This window comes from Vigna angularis, chromosome 9 (genome assembly GCF_016808095.1).
Source record: "Vigna angularis cultivar LongXiaoDou No.4 chromosome 9, ASM1680809v1, whole genome shotgun sequence".
NCBI lineage: Eukaryota > Viridiplantae > Streptophyta > Magnoliopsida > Fabales > Fabaceae > Vigna > Vigna angularis.
This window is the reverse complement of record NC_068978.1, coordinates 31218245-31235453: the sequence shown is the minus strand read 5'-3', so window position 1 is coordinate 31235453 and position 17209 is coordinate 31218245. Positions and strand designations below refer to the sequence as shown.

The following is a 17209-nucleotide window of genomic DNA, read 5'->3' as shown; positions in this document are numbered from 1 at the left end:
TTGTAATAATAGCTTAAACATTATCTTTTGGGTTAACTTAAGTGTTAGCCATAAAATTTTAATCAAATTTCTCCTCCATTTCTTAGTTAGTTGGCCCAAATGAATCTCCAAGTTATGAATAAAAGCTTTCGTGTTCTTGTGGTTGAAAATAAACACTTACTTGTTGTTGATATTGTTGAAGTGGTGGTTTATTTGATGGCTCTGCTTCCCATGTTTAAGTGAGGTTTCCATCCTTAGTTATAGTTGCCTTGGCAATCCTAATTCTCCATATAATTAACCTCTTTTTGTGTCATGTTTTGCATGACACATTACTTATTGTTATGATCTCCACCACATAACTCACAACTTTGTACTTGTTGGTGTTGAGCTTGAGAAACATTTTGGAGCTCTTGAGGAACTTGTGAGTTTTTTCATGAGAGCTTCAAGTTTTTGAGTCATGATATTGTTTTGCACCAAGAAAGCATCTTGAGATTGAAGTTGTAAAACACCTTTTTGTTGAGGTTAAGCTCTCTTATTGTGTAGTTCATTGTCATTAGAAGTCATATTTTTAGTCAACTCGTGAGCTTCACTAAGTGTCTTCCATATGATATTTCCTCCAGTCGAGACATCCAACATCAACTTGGTGTGAGATCTAAGCCCTTCAAAATATAGGTTAAGCATTGTAGGTTCATCAAAATCATGAGTGATATTTTTTTAAAGCAATTCCTTGAACATATCCCAAGATTGAGTCAATATTTCATCACCATCTTGTTGGAATGAAGAGATTTCTTGCTTTCCCTTGGCCTTGGATTGAGGGAGGTATTGATTTAAAAACTTGGCAACCACATCCTCCCACATAGTTAAGCTATTCTCTGAGAATGAATTTAACCACAATTTGGCATTATCAACCAATGAGAAAGGCAATAGACTTAGCTGAATAACCTTATCAAGCACTTCGTAGACCTTCACTATATTGCATATCTCTAGGAATGTAGCTAAGTGAGTATATGGATTTTCATGAGAAAAATCCATTAAATTGATTGTTTTGCACCAAGTGGATGAGAGCAAGCCTTATCTCCATATTGGTGGAATTCACCACTAGCCAAGCAATACTATTGAAATTGAGAGGCCTTATGACCGTAGCATAATTTGCTAAAGTGCATCTAGTTCGCCATTCACCTTCACTATTAGGATTTGCAGTCATATCTTCCTCTTCTTAATCAGATGAGGAGATGAGAGATTGACGAGAAGTTTCTTCTCTAGCTTCCTTATTTAGCCTTTTTCTTCTGTTATTGTTCCTCCGAGTCGTTCTTTTGGTTTCAGATTAAAGAGTAGATTATCAACTTACTTTTTGCTTCTCATACAAAACAAGAAACATTAGAAAAAACAAGTTGAGCAGGTAAAGGTGAGTATGTACACAGTTCAAATATACAGAGATAAAATTAAATAATGAATGAAATAAGCCTAAACTGGTAAATAACACATAAATTGACTAAACAACAAACAAATCCCTAACAGCTGTACCAAAAACTTGTTAACTCTTTTGCAAGTATACAAAATCGTTCAAGCACTAAAAATGGTAAGTTGAAGTATCAATTTCTTAAGGAATTTGTGTTTGTTTAACTAACTATGATTACTTACTAATTTAAGCAATGAATATGAACATTGATTTATTCAAAACAAGTTAAAAACATATAAAATTACTAAATGTAAAAGTTATAAAATAATTCAGGTAAAAACTCACTGAAGTTGAATTTTACTATCCAAACTCTATACTATCATGCGCAATATATTTCTAACATACTCAATCATTAACATCATAAACATACAAATCTTAATTCATTAGAAACAAGTTTTAAATCTTGATGTAAAAATATTAATCTTAGATATTCAAATACAAGATTTACATTAAAAAAATATGTTTAGAATAATCAATAACTTTGATCTATATTAGAGTTAAACTTCTTTATTGTTGTGTTCATATTTAGGTTTCAAAACATTTTTCGCCACTATGAAAATACATAAATATTCTATCATGAACATGAATAATAAAAATATAACGTAAAGAAAGATATTCTCCATTTATTAATATATATATATAGATATATATCTATATAGATATATATTATACGTATAAATATAAGACAAACGAAATTATCCGTGTCTTCCCACTGCTGTCGTGCTAGTTTTAAATAATAAAATATTAAAAAGTTATTCATGTCTTAAAAGTATAATTAGGTGTTTGATCCGATTGAAATGCAGGTTGATATATATTTCATGATTTTCAATGAATAATATTTGAAGCAAAGGAAAGAAATTTTTTGCCAAGACGCTATTATTTTGCTAACATGATTTTCATTCAACACCATTATTGTAGAACATAACTTTCTTTCTCTTTCTCTGAACCCAACAATGGCTTCAAGTGGCGATGCAGCACCAGAGTTCTACCAAAACGTCGTCGTAATGCGTCACGGCGATCGCGTCGACAACTTCGAACCCATGTGGGTCACCTTCGCCACCCGACCCTGGGACCCGCCCCTGATCCAACAGGGTCGGGTTCGAGCCTTCGCCACGGGTCGCGAGTTACGCAAAAAACTACCTTTCACTCTCAATCGCGTTTTCGTCTCTCCCTTTCTCCGATGTGTCCAAACCGCCGCCGAAGTCGTCGCCGCCCTCTCCGCCGTATCCGACAACCAAGACCCCAATAAACTCACCGGCGATGGCGTCCCCATCGATCCCTCTAAAATCAAGGTCAAAATCGTCTTTCTTTTCTTTTTGCAGAATGTGAACATCAATGTTTAACTGGAATTATAAGTTTAAGGATTAATTGGTTTCTGAAAGCTGAGGTCAACCCTGATTTATTAGAAAATGTATTTTAATCATTTAAATTTGAAAAAAAAAGATACCTTTTAAGTTTAAAGGAGTAATAGGATTTTTATAATAATTGCTTTAAAATCACTGAGCTTTAATATTGTCTTATCATAAACTACCTCGGAAAGTTATAGGATTTGTATAATAATTGCTTTAAAATCATATTTATGATTATCTATGATATGATGCATAGAAGTTAAACTTTTAGAGTCTAATTAAACTTATCCAACTTCCACTTTAAGAAGAATAAAGAGGAAAAGTGATTAAGCATGTTTTATGTTGTGTGTAGTACTGTTGTAGTTTACCAAGAACAAGCATTAACTTTTCTTACAGTAAAACAAAATTGTGTTTGAATAAATTTTCCAGTAATGATTCTGCAAACAATGACTATGCTTGATTTCTATGTTTGGGATGTTTGACTTTGAGGGATAAATGTTGGCATTTAAACCTTTGGCTCACTGATGAAAACTCAATGTGCATACACACGTTGTAGCAGAGGTTCAGTTTCATCTGCAGAAGTAGAATTCTATGGTTTTTATAGGTGAAAGAGTAACATGATGTTTCATAGTTTTCTCCTTAATAGAATTGTAACATGCCTTACAAATCCTTAGCAGATTCACATATCAGCAGCTTCTGAGTTTAAGAAATTCTATCCCTCTTTTCCACAACTGCAGGTCGCTGTTGAATATGGCTTGTGTGAAATGATGAGCAGGGCAGCTATTAGACTTGACGTGGTGCCTAAAGACGGAAACTGGGGTTTCGATATTCCGAAGCTCGAGGCTCTGCTTCCGGCAGGGACAGTAGATAAGAATGTGAAAAGGGTCTATGAAAAGGTATGGAGCTTTTCATCTTCACTTTCAACTGAGATGTTTTAGCACATTTGACAGTTATGTATGTATGTATGAATGAAAATGTCACTTGAGCTGATGAAATCTTTTTTGCTTGAGGAACTTCAGTTGCCCCAGTGGGAAGAAGATCCAAACTTGCACACAAGGCCTAGATATAAGCAAATAGTTAAAGATCTTGCTGACAAATATCCTACGGAGAACTTGCTGCTTGTCACACATGGTATAATATTCAATTTATTGTTCAACTTTCATCTGTATACACACCTTTTTCTTTGTAAATGCAATCTTTTATCTTGCTGTTCCCCATATTACATTAATGTGTAAGAATGAAATTTACTGAATCTGTTAGTGGTCACTGGATGAAAAAGGTGGTATATTTTGATGTATTGAAGAAATTTTTTCAAGCTGAATTCTAATTTGGTTCCATCTTTTGTAGGGGAAGGAGTTGGGGTGGCTTATTCTTCATTCCAAAAGGAGGTTGAAGTGTATGATGTTGATTACTGTGGATACGTCCAACTCAGACGCCCAATTTTCAAGAAAGATCAATCATTCACTGCAGGAGAATTTGAAGCTATTGTTCACAATGGTCAAACTGGTATAAAATGCATCGAAAACAAAACTGCACAATAATGGCCATCTACACCTCCGAGGCCTGATTCTCACTTACTACTGTGGCTACTTCATGTTTGATTCCTCCAAAGACTAAATGATTCTGTATTGAGAATGTTTGATTGAGTAGGAACACAAACACCATTATTATTCTTCACTCGATTGAATGGTAAACATAGGATGAAAAGAAAAGTATGGTTTTACTTTTCCCCATTATAATCAGAATAAGTTAATGGATACATTATATGAATTTACACAAAACTATGTTTATGATAGAACATGGATGATCTAAGCAGACAATTCTACTTATGAGAAAACCCTTTGTTGGTTTGTTATTACTGTTGCCTTTGGATTATGCTAATTGAATACTATTTTTATCAGCCCTATTTCTTTTATTGCTGTGTTGTAAATATAAAGTTTGTCTTTAGGAAAGAACGGAAGAAAATGCTTGTAAATTATATTAGGTTTGTGTATTTATTATTTGAAAGGAATAAAACTGCACTGTCATGATCACTTACACTACACCAGTGTTCGGTAACATATTTCATGAATTTTGTATGTTTATATTTTTATTTTATTTTTCTTCCAATTGAGCTGAAGAAGCTAATGTTGGAAGCTTAAAGCTCGGAAACGGAACAAAACATCATGAAAAAAAGGTCAGAATGTAAAAACCACGTTTACATCTCCTAAAGACGTGGTCGATCTGATAAAGAACTGAAGCTAAACTAACCTCTAAAAATTAGGACTTTATTAACAGAACAGCAACTAACAATATCTTAACGTGTCAACACAAAAATATTTACAAAAAAATGTTATACATTATTTTTTCATTCTATCTCTCTTATCATCATATCGTATGTTTTAGAAATCTGTTATTTTTTTCCTTTATTTTTTCTCTCTTTAGATTTATATCACCATTTTAAGACATGAAAAGTTTTCCTTTATCTAAATATAAGACTATATAAGATAAAAATCATGTATTCTTTGGCTGCAATATAAATACTAATAAACCAAAGATGTTGAAAATAATGCTTTGGACTGTTTTAATATCTAGTTACTGTTATCTGAATGCATTTCTAATAAGATTTATGTAGTTTTGTTTGAATAGCAAGTGAATATCATTGCAATTGATACCTTCAACAATCAATGATCAATTAATTAAGACGTAATAGCAAAAACTATCGATGCCACACATTTTACAAAGATCATATTATTAGTAGCTATCACTTGAAACAACTCAGGTCCAAGACTAGAACAATTTGGCCGTCAGAAAGATCAGTAATATGGACAAATGCAATGTCTGTTTTTGGTTATCCTACGAATGACATCAGTATCAACAACTTAAAATACCAATGCATGGCCAAGTTAATAATTATTAGCCTGCAGTTACAAGACAGAAACACAACAACACATGGAATAAACGGCAATGTCCACAAAAGTCATAAGAAAGAAGGGCTTGCAGGTGGGTCCATGTGATCAAACATGTCCATAGGGAAGTCATCGAAGAAGCTGTCACTGCTTTTGAACTTATCAATGGTATCCCTTGTCTCAATTCTGCAACTTCCTGGTGGCTCGAAGAAAGGGAATCCAATGGGGTGCTGCAGACCTATTCCAAACTCAGATGCATCATCAAGAGCACAAAAGTCTTCAACGAAATATGGCTCATCGATTCTGGCTAAGACATCTTGGCTTCCCATTGGGAATGTGAGATCATGTTGGAGTTCTGGAATCTGAGGAAAGGAAATCTGTTGAATCTGCTCACTACTGTTATAGCTCTCAAAAGGGGTAAAACCTTGTTCAACATGGATTGGGTCAGAACTAGGTAACTCAGACTTTATGAGATCTGGTAAAGATACCATTTTGATAACCTCAGAATTCTCAATCAAAGGTAGTGAGTATGACTGAGGCTTTGATGATGATTCTCCCTCTGATGAAGAACTGAATTTTGGAGCCTATACAAGTCAACAAATATATGTTATTCCAATGTAAACAAATTGCAGCAGTGAAAACAACACAGCCTCAAAACATTTTTCTCATTTTTCCAGGTCTACTACTGCATTATCTGGGCAAGAAAGTTCTAAGAATTTGGGGCATCTGCATTGGAAGGAACACGCATATAGAGTAACATCAAGGTTTAGAAACAGATTATCAATTTAAAACCTTTGAGTACGATCTGTAAATAGCAACAATTAGCAAACCGTCAACAGGACAAACCAGTTCTTGAAATTTGATTTGGTCTATCACAATTTCAGTTGTCTTGTTTGTGGAAATCTGTATTTTAGCATATTCATTATTAAGTAAAATCTAACCATCTTCAGTAAAACAAACAAATCTTGAAACTGATTTAGCGTCTCAAATTTCAGTTCCATTTTCTTTTTCGATTGATCAACACTAATTCTATAGAAGAAGAAAAAAACATTATGATAGAAATATAAAAGCATGGAAATAGAGGAACCTCTCCATCTAATTACCTCCAAAGTTGGAACATCAAGAAGGGTAGGAACTTTTGTTTTATTTTTCTGTGATTTGGAAGTTGTTCCCGATGTCTGTAGAATCCTGGCCAACCTCTTTTGCCTACTGCTCCAGAAATTTTTCACATCATTGTCTGTTCTCCCTGACAAAAAGGATGCAATCTTAGCCCACCTGTTCCCAAATTGTGCCTGCAACTCTATCACAATCCTCTCTTCCTCGAGTGAAAACTTGCAACCACTTTAAGAAGGCCAACAGAGACACAGAAAACAATAATCAGACAAGAAGCATGAAATTATTGTTAAAATAATAAGTTTTAAGGACTGAAGTTGAGATAAAATATAAAAGAACTTGAGCAAAGAATGGTTTTTGAAAAACAATAAACACCATTGAAAAAAAGCAACTTTTGAGATCAATGGTAAAATCATCAAGCACAAGTGCAAGTAACAGCCATAAACCTTCCATTTATATCTGGACACAAAACACGAACCAACTTGTATCAAAAACTTGAACTCACCTTACGATCAAGAGATAAAACGCCAAAAATGCAATACAAAATCATGCAAACCCCATCAAAAAAGAGTGACATGTAAGCTTAAAAACACTGTATAACCCAAAGCTAGGACCAATGAAAAACAACCCCATCCTTGTAACTTTTCATCAAACAAACAGTACAGCAGAAGCAACGGCCATGGTTTTAAATTGCTGTTTCCTTAATATGTTAACAAAATTTGACTGATACTGCCATTACAACCAGTAAGTTGAAAAACCTTAATTCTACTGATGCAACAATGATACATGGTACATGCAAAGAACAACGAGGAGAAAATGAAGAAACATTGTTGACTCACTTCTTGAGGTTTGGTCGAAGCTTATTGACCCAACGAAGACGACAAGACTTGCCAGTTCTTTGAAGAAGACCCTTGGATCGAATGGAGCTCCAATCTCTGGGACCATACTTCTTCACATGGTTCAGTAGCACCTCATCTTCTTCTGCTTTCCATGGCCCTTTCCTTATATACTCTTCTTGCTCCTTTTTCCCGTGCATTTTTCTCGCATGCATCACACAAAAACTCTAAAGAATCTTTTCTCTGGTTTTCTACGAACTACTTTTCATACTACTACGTTTTATGTCCTGTGTTCCATGTTTTATGCTCTGTTGTATGTTCTGTAAGATATTACGGTTATGCATGGCAGTTACTGACTCCTTCCCACTAACTTGTCCACGTTCTCTCTCTTTACCATTTTCTCTCTCTCTTTTTTACATTATTTATTTATTAGTAATTGCTTTATTTATTTATTATTAACTAATAAAGTCTTTCTCACTCTTTTATATTATTTATTTATTAATAATTGATTTATTTTTTTATTATTAACTAATAAAGGAGAATTTTTACGATAACATGGGAATTTCTTTATGTATGCTGATGATATTTTTGTAAGAATAGAATTATCACCCAAATTCATTATATCTTTTCAAGGATAGTTTTATTATACTTGAGTAATAATGTAAGGTTTTTAGTTGAGATTTTACTCATGTAGGAACAACTTTATTTTTGAAGTATTATTACAACTATGTTGAATTTTCCATACAGAATTAACAAATAAAAACTGTATTAGAATCCATGTTTTATGGACAAAGTTGCATATAATCAAATAAATGTCTTAAATATAATTTTTTTTGTAAGCAACTATTGAAATAATGAGTTTATATTAAGAAGGGTTTGCGTGTAGAGTAATAACTTTTTTTTGTACTATTACATAATAATTAGAAAAAAAAAAATATATATATATATATATATATATATATATATATATATATATATATATATATATATATAATAGTTAAAATATACAATGTCATCATGTTGTAAGTCTACACATTTTTATAACAATAAAATAAGAAATATTAACATTTTTTTTGTATAACTATTATTACAATGAGAGTTATTAGAATATAAAAATTATAATTATAATAGATAGATATAAAAAGAAATATTTATATTTTCTTATTAAAATAATTAAATTTTTAAACAGATATACGTATATAATGTTGAATAAAATAAGAGTTTAATTCTATAATTACTTGCAAAACAATTAAAGTATTATTATTTATTATTTATTTTAATAAATAAAAATAGTCATCGTAATTTAAGGATGAATCTCAAAAAAACAGTTATAAAAGGAACTAATATAACATATTTTTCGGGATGTTACAACCATTATAACTCATTGGCAGTTAACTTTTTACTTGTATTATCAACTTTGAAATTAAAAAAATAAATGGAAATTTTGAGTGGTTTGAAAATAGATAATGACAATGTTTGAAACCTTCATTGTATTAAAATATCTAAAATGGTGTTTATTCAAGTTGACTATGGTAAAAAAATATAAAAAAAGAAAAAATTATCCACAAAAAATCAATTTTAATTGTTCGTCTTGAAAGATTTTATTAACGTGTTTTTAGCAGCCCGTCGCGAGTGGTTAAAATAAAATAATATAGGTTATGAGAAAATTGACCATGTCGTGATGGGATATTTTACTTATGTAGTTAATTTTCTTAAAATTATAAAAGTATATTAAAAAAATTAACTTGTGCTTATAGCTCAACATTTTTTATTGAAGAAATAATTCAATAATAATGTATTCATTTAATATTTTGAAGAATCACAAAAACATTTGGCTCAAGTTCAAGATGGAAAAAAATTATTAAGATTTATTAAATCCAAAAAAAAGGATATTATATAAAGGATTTCAACTAAACATTTTAATTAAAATGTTTTTTTTCTTACTCAAAGTTATCATTTATTATTGTTGCTGTTAATTTTAACTAAAATGAATTTAATGACAAAACTGAGTGATGTTTTTTTTAAATCTCAATCTTTGTTGTTTTCTTCTTATCAAATGTAAATATAATATATATTTTAAAATATTAAGTAATATATCATTCTCCAATTAAAATGAATGACGGAAAAGGAATAAATAGAATAAGAAATATATATTATTTGGATGCTTAGAAATATAAGAAATAAGGATTTTTAAGGAGTGAAAATGAAAAAAAAAATTATATAAAAAGATTGAGCATTCAAAATGTAATTTTTTTTATCATGTTTTCGTTTCTTCTTAGCACTTTTTTTTTTTTAATTTCATTGCAAAAACTCAAAAGTTAAACCAAATAAATTTTGTATACCTGTCTAGAGAATAATTATATCAATATTTATATATACTCTAATGCTCTAGGAAATAACACGACTTTTTCATCCAAATAGTACTCATATGGATTCAAAATTGATTTGAATACTATACTCTATCAAATACTTTCATAACATAATAGTGTTAAAATTCAAGTTTTGGAAATCTAAATTGTGAACATAAACGCAACAATATTATATTCGTTAAATTAAAATTAACATAATAATTAAGTTTTAATTTATTAAGACAAGTTCGCATGATAAAAAAATATAAATGCAAGTGATTATTACTATTATTATTCTTGTTGTTTCATAATTTTCTCTTTAGTTTGATTGTAAAATTTTATTTTTTTTTAACTTTTATTAAAACAAATCATTCTTTATTTTGAATTTTTCTATTCACTTCTTTTGTAAACTTAAAAGTATGTCTGTCTTTCTGTACATTGTAATATTGAATCATATGCACACAATATTAGAATATTTCATGGTTTTTTTTGTGTGTTTATTCTCATAGACGTTCATTTACACTTACAATATTAAGTGTCTTCTTACATATGAATATACTTATGGTGTGTGTGGATTCGGTGGTGGAATTTGAGAGAATGGAAGAAAAAGATAAAAATGAGAATGAAAAGATATTATCTAGATTAAGAAAAGAAAAAGTAAAAATATGAAAGGAAACGAAGAGAAAGTTTATAAATAATTTGATAGATATGATAAATAAAAAATTATTTAAATTGATGAAATTATAATATTATATTTTTTTATTTAAATTAATTCAAAATTAAATATGATTAGTTATTTTATTTATAAATATTAGAATATTATTCTCATTACAATTTGTAACTCATGAAAAAAAACTAAAATTTATGTCACATTATTGAAAAAAGTAATTTTTTTTGAAAAACTATTTTTAATAAGATGTGAATAGAAATAATTGTAAAATGTTTAAGCACATTTGTAAATTTTAATTGTATATTTTTAATAATTGTAAAATGTTTAAGCACAATTGTAAATTTCGAAAAACTTAAAAATTATACCAAATTAGTGTAAAGATGTAGGATGCAATTAATATTAAACAAGGTACAATAACATAATATTTAAAAACATTTCAACATCATGGTATAATTTCGTTAATATAGTCGTGAGTGGTGGGTCTAGATTATTAGGATGTTATTCATTCTTTTGATTGATAATATTATGTTGTTAGATCCACATTCAATTTCTTTAAGGCTTTTAGACTCAAATAATGTTATCAACCTAGTTTGACATATGCACTAATACATAAGTCATCCCACAGTGAGTCATGATGCATGTGATAAGAACGTCGAATGAAAGAGACATGTTGTAGTTCGTACATTTGATCATGTGTTTCATAATGTGATGAATCAAATAATCAAAATATTATTTTTCATGACTCATAACATAAAAATGTCTTTATGCAATAATTGTGTAAAATTATTACCCGATATGCATGAATATGTAATGCAAAGTACTTCATTAATATTCAAACTATCCATATTCTTAACATTTTGATCATGCATCTCTAGTTTGATCATGGAACTCAATGTCATATCATGGTCATATTGGAATTTCTCAGTCATTAGTCTTTTTTACCTTAGTGCTTGAGATTAGACAGAATCAATCAATCTCTGCATGTTTGATTTTTAATCTTTCTCCTATTAACCTCAAGAGGTTACCAAGTTTCATGACTTTCAACTTAGAATAAAATATTCTAACAAGTTCTTCATAGTATGAAATTGTCATATATAAAAATTGTTTGAAATCTTGAAATTGTAAACAATTGTGAAAATAAAGACTTGATCATGCAAAGTATGATAAATTCATTATTTCCAGTGTCAGAACTATATTGGTGTAAAATCCCTTTCATATTCTATCCTTTGATCACACTTGTTAAGAAAACGTTTTTTTTATTCAAGAGGTCTTTGTTTATTGATAGATTTGTACAATGAACTCCAACAACGTGGCTATAGCTTTTCCTTTTGTTTGTATGACACTTCTTCCCTTTATGTTGATGAAGACAAAATCATGACTACATATATTCATATGTATGAAAAAATCATGTAACTGGATATTTCATGTTTTAACAATAATTTAACTAAAACTACAATTTCAACAATAAAGTATGCACATAATTAAGTAAAAAACATTTTCAGAACCAACACAAACAAACACAACAATTTCCAGAACTTATAAACAAGAGTCACGTGCATTATTAGGTATAGGGAACATGTATAATATCAATCTCAATTCACATATTTTAGATATGGATGATACAAGGGAACCACTTATGGGAGCTTTACTTGTTGCTTATGACAATAACACTCACAAAATACTTCTTTCACTACTACAAATTCATTGATTACCGAAGGATTATTACCGAAGGCCTCTTACCCCTCGGTAAAAATGACAATACCGAAGGATTTACCGAAGGCTTTTGGCCGTCGGTATATGCATTCACTTAATAAAATCTGAATTTGGGATTTCCTCCTCCATTTTCCCGAATGCTTTTTGGGAAAGCTTCTCCCAAATTTTCACTCTCGTCCCCGCGCCACCGCCACCCTTCCTGGGATTTCCCTCTTCCATTCACCGGAACCGGACGTCCATGGTCGCAGGACGCCTACCGCAGTCCGCATCGCCGCTCCTGGGATTTTGCTCCAGCGTCCACCGCTCCTGCAGTCCGCACCGCCGCTCTTCAAGCAGCGATCATGGTCGCCGGACGCCTACCGTGATGAAGCCTGGCTCTGCCGCAAGGGAAACTGGAAGAACCGTCCCCAAGACCATGACCATCACGACCACGCCGTCTTCCTCTGCCGCATCTGACTGCGAAGACACTTCTTCCCCGCATGGCCTACTCTGCCATCTTCACCACAGGTACTTAACACTTAGCTGATCTCTTGTTTGCTTTCTATAATAATGGAAGAATTATAAAGTTTGCATAAATAAACTCAGGTTATCAAATTCTTTGAGAAATATAGATAAGGACATTTAAATCTTGGTCTTTCTATGCTTAATTTGTGTTGATTGTGATTGAAGTAGATTAAGATGTGATGATATTTTTTCTAAATTATTGGGTTGTTTGATGTGAATTAATTATGAAGGTGATAACCCCCAGACCGTGAAGACAAGACTAAGGCAGTGGGCTCAGGTTGTTGGATGTGCAGTGCGTCAAAGAAGCTGGGTTAGGATTAGAACTTGAACTTGAGTTTGCTGGGTTATTAAATTCTTTAGAACTGAACAATGAAAAACTCACTGCTTGTACATGCCTTGGGGGTGGTTGTGAAATTTGTGAAGAAATCAGTTCTGCCATATGTTCTGCTTGTATTTGGTTATACATGATTTTGTTTTCTTTGCCATTTTGCAGGTTTTGGTGGGTATTATTATCTCTTGGAGCCATTCTGGTGGGTGGGAATGATCACAAGTAAGCTTTCAGTGTTGTTTTAATTTTGTTTTTATGCTTAAAACTTTGTTTTTTAACATGCTTAAAACATCAAAGAAAGTTCAAAATCATTTCCTGCTTCGTATTAGATCATTGCTATGTTCATAGTGTCATCAATTCCAAGAGTCAATTATGTGTTGTTCTGTTCTGTTCTTTAAATCCAACTCTACAGAGTTAATGTTGGTTTGAAATCTGTTACTGCACTTTATTGTCAAAGGAAGAAAAGATTGTTTTGCTAACTTTGAATCTAACTTTGAACTTGATTATTGTGCAGAATTAAAGGAAGCAAAGAATGCTAAAAACACTAAGGCTTGCTAATTATTGTGCAGAATTAAAGGAAGCAAAGAAAAGTTTTCTGGTGTTGTTTCTGCTTTTCTATCATAGCATAGCATAATGTAAATTGCTTGCTTTTCTATCATAGCATAATGTAAATTGCTTGCTTATGAAAAAATTATTTGGGCTAAGCATAATGAAATTCAGACTGTCAATATAAAAGGTGTAGGAGCAGATGTTGAGGTGTGAACTCTATAATAAAATTTTGGCTGATTAATTTGCTAGCATGAACTGTCAAGTTCTCTTTATTTTTAGTGACATGTGCAAGTACTATGCTTCTTAGATTGCTGAGGGAGAAAGGTTACCTTTAGCTGTTAAGGAGTTGGGCACATGTGATCTCTATCCCCAAGTGAGTTAATATGCTTTTTATATTTTGTTTCATTATATATATATATATATATTTCTTAAAATTGTGTAATTTGCAAAATTTATGAGTTAGAAAATGACAGATGTTAGAAATTGGAAAAGAAGAAAATGAAACTGGTTCATAGAGACATTTATTGATGTTTTAGAATCCATTAGTTAGAAAAAATAAGTACATGAAGACACTTGAAGGGAACAAAATGAAATTGGTCCAAAAACTTTAAACTATTGATTGTCCTATTTGAATACATTTTGAGTTAGAAAATTAAGAATGTTAGAAAACAAAGAAAAAAATGAAAGTGGTCCAATTTCATTACGGTATCATAATCATAATCAAATCCATTTTATAAGTTATTAGAAAACTATGATTATCAGCAATTTCAGTCAAAATAATATTTTCAAAATTTTTGCAAACCAGGAGTATTGCAAAGAGATGGAGAAATATTCCAAGTACAAGTATTAAAGTCCCAATCGTGAGCAACCTTAGGAGTAAGTTTAACTCTTTTACTGTTAGGGACACCAACAAGCATAGAGATACATCTATCTTTCAAGAAACCAAATATCATTACAAAATATAATTTGGTCTGTCCGAAAACTATGTTCTGAAACCAAATATCATTACAAAATATAATTTCAAGACAAATTTTCTATTTTTAATTATTTTTGCTCTAATGCAAAATTTGGCAAATTCAGAAAGTAGCATTTGTACATGATTTAGCAAATTAGACATTTTGGTACATTTACATTGACCTCATCATCGGCATTTTTCTCATGTTTCATGAATCATGAATCATGAAACATCATGTTACATAAAGATTGAGTAACATATAAGATTAAATTCCATCCCCGTTTAGAACTTATTTATATACCAATATGTAGTGGCAGGCGTTGAGATGCAAAATTTAGGGTGTTTGGTTGAGTGCTTACATAATTGATTTAGTCACAGGTAAGCTTGAACTGAAGTATTATATCTTTTAAGCCCATCGGAAGTCACAGATGGATTTTGTATGCGTTCAGGCTTGTTTCCAAATCACATCCCAAATCCTGAGGATAAGACAGCAATGAAAGCTATAACCCAAGCAGTCCTCGACAACAAAGCTGATCTTGGAATTATCTTTGATACTGATGTGGACAGGTAAGATTCTTATTACTAAACAGAAACGCTACCGTTTTCAAATTTATTGAGCATCAACCACTTTCATATGTAGATCTGCTGCTGTGGATTTCACTGGTCGTGAATTTAATCGGAATCGTTTGATTGCCTTAATGGCAGCTATTGTTCTTGAGGAAGTAAGGTTTTTAACTTTAGCTTATTGCAGATCTGGTTTCTTAACCTCACATTTCCCTGTATCAATTATTTCTCATCAGTCTTTTCCTTCTCTCATTTTCTGTAGCATCCTGGAACAACTATTGTCACAGACAGTGTGACTTCCGATGGGCTTACTACCTTTATCGAGAAGAAACTGGGTAGGAATCTAAACTGCCATGACCTTTTAGTTGGCCTTTCTCACCTTCTTTTAAGATTTCATCATGAACTAGAGTATTTTTCATTGAATTCGAATAGAAAATTACTTGAAAACAGATTAGAGTTAATAACTTGCTGGTACTGTTTTTCTTAGGTGGCAAACACCATCGGTTCAAGAGAGGCTACAAAAATGTGATTGATGAAGCTATTCGTTTGGTATGATGAGAGCTTGCCCATAATTCAATAAATTATGGATCAAATTAGTTATGCCTGGTGGCCTGTGCTTGTCTGTGCCAGTATTTCAAATTGAAGCTTGCACATTTTAGCTAAATTTATAAAAATGAGTCCTAGTAGTAACACCTGGCTAAAATGCAAAACGAAAGCAATTTAAGAAATAATTTGTGTTTAGATACCTAGCTTCCATTGTGCATTTTTCATCTTGTTTCTTTTAATGTATATATTTAATACAAAAGCTACATTTTTGGTTCTTTTGCTGTTTTACTTTGTAGAGCTTTAGTTTAGATATATATGCATCACATTCTGCAGCACCCCAATGCTCTGTTTTTTTTTTCGCCCTTCGGAAATTACCGAAGGCTTTTGGCCCTCGGTAATTACCGAAGGCTTTTGGCCCTCGGTAATTACCGAAGGGCGAAAGCCCTCGGTAAATGTTAGCGACAAGGGATTTACCGAGGGCTTTTTGGCCGTCGATAAGCCTTCGGTAAATACCTTTTACCGACGGTTTTGGGCTGTTTCCGAGGGCTTCTGGCCTTCGGTAATGCCCTTCTTTTTTGTAGTGTTTCAGCGCATAAGAACTACACCAACAAGACCTACAACAGCATACACAAACACCACTCCATTATCCATATTATATGCTTCAATTTATACATTTCATAAGCACTCTAAGCCATGCAAAAAGAATGAGCAAAATATAACAAATAAAAAAGCTTCAACATAATTGATTATGGAAGTAGATAACTGATTATGCTTCAAAAATGAAGCATATAATTGGTTATGCGGAAGAAAAATCAATTATGTACTTTTGTTTAAAGTATAATCGATTATTTCTTTACATAACTGATCATGTATTAATTTGCATGATTCATTCCTTCTTTCATGTTTATTTGAGAAGTTCATATTTTGTATTTCCATTCATGGAACCAAGTATATAAAAGTGTTAAATGGTTGAGATATTGCTTGACATGATCTTCAAACCAACTCCAATAGAGTGGTTATCAACAATGCACTAACAAAACACCTCACTCGTGCAACTTTCTTCGAATGCAAGATCACTTATGAACCACATTCACATGTCACAGAGTAAGGACTAACTGAGCTTGCACACAACTATATAACCACCAAGGTAAGAACAAATAGAAATATGAATCAAGACATTCATTCACAGTTTTACGTTTCAAACACTCCACTCCTTGATTAAGAAATGAATCTCTCTATAATCTTTGCATGGATTAAAGCTCTATTATGCACAATAAAAAACGTAAAAAAAAATCTATTCAATTATCATCTAACCTTTGTTATTTGAAAAGGAACGAAAATCCCACGATGTTTTTCTTTATAAATTAACTTTTTTAATTCTTGTAAATTAACGTATCTCAGTTACTCG

The 17209-nt window shown here is 31.6% G+C and overlaps 3 protein-coding genes and 1 pseudogene across 3 annotated transcripts; 3 read left to right on the top strand and 1 right to left on the bottom strand.

The window, feature by feature from the left end:
* The first annotated feature begins 2238 nt into the window (after positions 1-2238).
* LOC108346988 (uncharacterized) lies at positions 2239-4693 on the top strand. The gene is made up of 4 exons (XM_017586069.2): positions 2239-2730; positions 3525-3683; positions 3807-3918; positions 4135-4693. Exons 1-4 carry the CDS (start codon positions 2392-2394, stop codon positions 4326-4328), a joined length of 804 nt encoding a protein of 267 aa, XP_017441558.1. The 5' UTR covers positions 2239-2391; the 3' UTR covers positions 4329-4693.
* An 813-nt stretch (positions 4694-5506) lies between these two features.
* On the bottom strand, positions 5507-7824 carry LOC108346808 (transcription factor DUO1). The gene is made up of 3 exons (XM_017585855.2): positions 7628-7824; positions 6779-7016; positions 5507-6259 (listed from the first exon to the last, which is right to left on the bottom strand). The coding sequence occupies exons 1-3, from the start codon at positions 7822-7824 to the stop codon at positions 5747-5749; spliced, it is 948 nt and encodes a 315-aa protein (XP_017441344.1). The 3' UTR covers positions 5507-5746.
* Positions 7825-11936: 4112 nt separating this feature from the next.
* Positions 11937-13399, top strand: LOC128193968 (uncharacterized; annotated as a pseudogene).
* A 1746-nt stretch (positions 13400-15145) lies between these two features.
* Positions 15146-16018, top strand: LOC108347315 (uncharacterized). The gene is made up of 4 exons (XM_052868727.1): positions 15146-15258; positions 15332-15413; positions 15518-15590; positions 15743-16018. The coding sequence occupies exons 1-4, from the start codon at positions 15185-15187 to the stop codon at positions 15808-15810; spliced, it is 297 nt and encodes a 98-aa protein (XP_052724687.1). The 5' UTR covers positions 15146-15184; the 3' UTR covers positions 15811-16018.
* The last annotated feature ends 1191 nt before the right edge of the window (positions 16019-17209 follow it).